We start from the raw sequence: 2,439 nt of genomic DNA on the forward strand, positions 1-2,439 counted from the left end.
CTTTGCACTTAACGGATGCTTTTTCATAATTAAGTTAAAAAAAAATAAATATTTAAATTCCATGCTGCCAGTAATGGGATTTGACCCCTGACGCTCTGGAAATTAGCAAATTGTGGCAAGCATCTTCGTGCACTCAGCTACAGCCAGATATGTAAATGTGCATTCAAATGCTCAGNGCAAATAATAAATGTTCATGTTTACTATGCGTTATTTCCCCCAGTAAATTCATAACATTTTTCTTAATATCACAATGCGTTGTTTCTCTCAGTGTAGTCATTTTTATTCAAAATTTGTGCAATCAAATCGAAAACCGGGACACTTAAACGAAATCCGGGACATTTTAAGGTTGGACCGGGACTCCGGGACAAATAGTCTAAAACCGGGACATGTCCGCGAAAACCGGGACGTCTGNTACTTGCAGCCCTCAAAAAAAATCACACGAAATATTTTTCATTATTTCTTTTGCTTGAAAAATTGCTTTGCTTTTGATGTAAGTCTTGTTGAAGAAATAAATATACCAAGGCGAATTCATACAAGTGTTTTTACCGGAGCAGCTGATTTCAAGGCGAATTGTGCTGATTGTCAGAATGATGTGTTTTTTGTACATTTTTTATGCTCTGACTGTCAACGTGCGTATAATTTTTTAGTGCAGTTTTTTGTTTTAATGCTCCCGCTATCAGCTTGTATGAATTCGTCTTGATAAGAGCATTTGATTTTGAAAGCTAAGAATTGATTTAAAAAACTTTGATTTCGCCAATTTTGAGCACGCCAATTCTTGTCCATCTGGGCTTTCCCTCACAGAGAAGGCCTTCCTATTACTCAGCTACCAGCAGCGGAATCCGCACTGAATATTTCCAGTACCGGAGAGTTTATTTAATCAGTTTTTGAAATTATTAATAACCAAAAAAAAAATTTAATTTGGCAATAAAATTTTCCACACTTGTTACTTAACATATCTGACATTTCCCAGTCATGCGAAAAAAGGCCACTTAAATGCAATTAGCATAAATTCCACAACATCAGTTATTTAAGATGACTAAAACAATTTTTGGTAAACAATTTCCGGGAATTTATTGTTATGCCATTTAGAAAATCTTCAACAATGCAGTTATGTAGCGAAAAACTGCCTACATAACTAAATATGTAAATGATTACAAAAATAAAGAAAATGAAAATGTGTTTGCAAAGCAATACGCTTTCCTTAACGAGAGTCCAATTTAGTTGCCTTTTTCAGCTTTTGTCCACTTGTTGCATCAGCCCTGAGTCATATTTTTCCATTTAATCGGTCAATTAGAATGCCACGGTGTAAGCAGCGTTGTAAGGATAGTAAGAGGCGTACGAAGGGTATGAAGCAACTGGGGCGCTGTACGCAGCGGCAACTGGGGCGGTGTAGGCGGCAGCAACTGGAGCGGTGTACGCAGCGGCAACGGGCGCGCTGTAAGCGGCAGCAACTGGAGCGGTGTAAGCGGCGGCAACAGGCGCGCTGTAAGCGGCAGCAACTGGTGCAGCAGCTACGGCGGGCGCAGTGTATGCGGCAGCCACGACAGGTGCGGCAGCAACACCATTGTAATTGCGTGCAATGTACTGTGAACTTTGGGCGGTCACAACACCGGGCGCAGAGTAAGCGACCACAGCAGGTTTAGCTGAGGCGCAGGCGACGAAGGCGAGAACAGCGAAGAGAATGCACTGTAAAGAAAAAGATGAAGAAGAAAATATTAAAAAACAATGTTGAAAAATAGAAAATATTTCCGGCAATATGTATTTACCGATTTGAACATTTTGATTGTTGATTTTTGTTTTGCTGCAGAAGTTGCTTACTAGCGAAAAGCCGAAGTTGTACTACGATTCTATAAAAAATTTGAGGCATCTTTTATACTTACTAAGTAACATACAAAGGAGGGGCAGCGGTAATTTGTCAACGCCTGCCAGTAAATGGAAGAAGTGCGATCCATCTGCCCGCCAAAATATTTAAATTCCTAAAATTCGTTTTATTCCATTGAAGATTCATACATATGTACTTTATACGAGTATGTACAGATGTGCTGATGGTATATGCAAACACACTCATATATGTATGAGCTTATCAACATTTAAACGTAGCACACTTTTGATTTCAATTGCCTTAATATTGCCAACATTGGTCTACTTTGCATTTTGTGATATTTGCGCGTTTTGCAAACATTTTTTGTGTTTTTTTTTTTCTTTTACCTATTTGTTGTTTCAAGTCAACCGCTTTATCCGCCTTGTTTTGTTGGTCGTTGTTCTACAGAACAGGCCTTTGATCCATAAAACGACTTTGTACATCAAAAAATCCATATATCAGTAGCCAACAAACGTACTTCAGTATGTAGACCAGACCCAGCCAACGACCAACGACCAAGGGCTGTGGCGGTGAGGTGGCATGAATTTTGCATGCACGGGCGGTTGGCAATGAATTGG

General features: G+C 39.4%; 1 protein-coding gene across 2 annotated transcripts; it reads right to left on the reverse strand.

Moving 5' to 3' along the window:
- Nucleotides 1-519: 519 nt before the first annotated feature.
- On the reverse strand, nucleotides 520-1,972 carry LOC108382595 (vitelline membrane protein Vm26Ab-like). 2 transcript variants are annotated; one of them, XM_017638964.1, is made up of 3 exons: nucleotides 1,881-1,972; nucleotides 1,767-1,817; nucleotides 520-1,686 (listed from the first exon to the last, which is right to left on the reverse strand). In XM_017638964.1, the coding sequence occupies exons 2-3, from the start codon at nucleotides 1,776-1,778 to the stop codon at nucleotides 1,291-1,293; spliced, it is 408 nt and encodes a 135-aa protein (XP_017494453.1). In that variant the 5' UTR covers nucleotides 1,779-1,817; nucleotides 1,881-1,972; the 3' UTR covers nucleotides 520-1,290. The 2 variants fall into 2 exon arrangements, with proteins under 2 accessions (XP_017494453.1, XP_017494452.1); XM_017638963.1 differs by lacking the exon at nucleotides 1,881-1,972 and having other exon boundaries at nucleotides 522-1,686; nucleotides 1,767-1,852.
- Nucleotides 1,973-2,439: the final 467 nt, after the last annotated feature.

Source organism: Rhagoletis zephyria, unplaced genomic scaffold, assembly GCF_001687245.7.
Source record: "Rhagoletis zephyria isolate East Lansing unplaced genomic scaffold, Rhagoletis_zephyria_1.1 Rzeph_scaffold_27698, whole genome shotgun sequence".
In the NCBI taxonomy this organism is placed as follows: Eukaryota; Metazoa; Arthropoda; class Insecta; order Diptera; family Tephritidae; genus Rhagoletis; species Rhagoletis zephyria.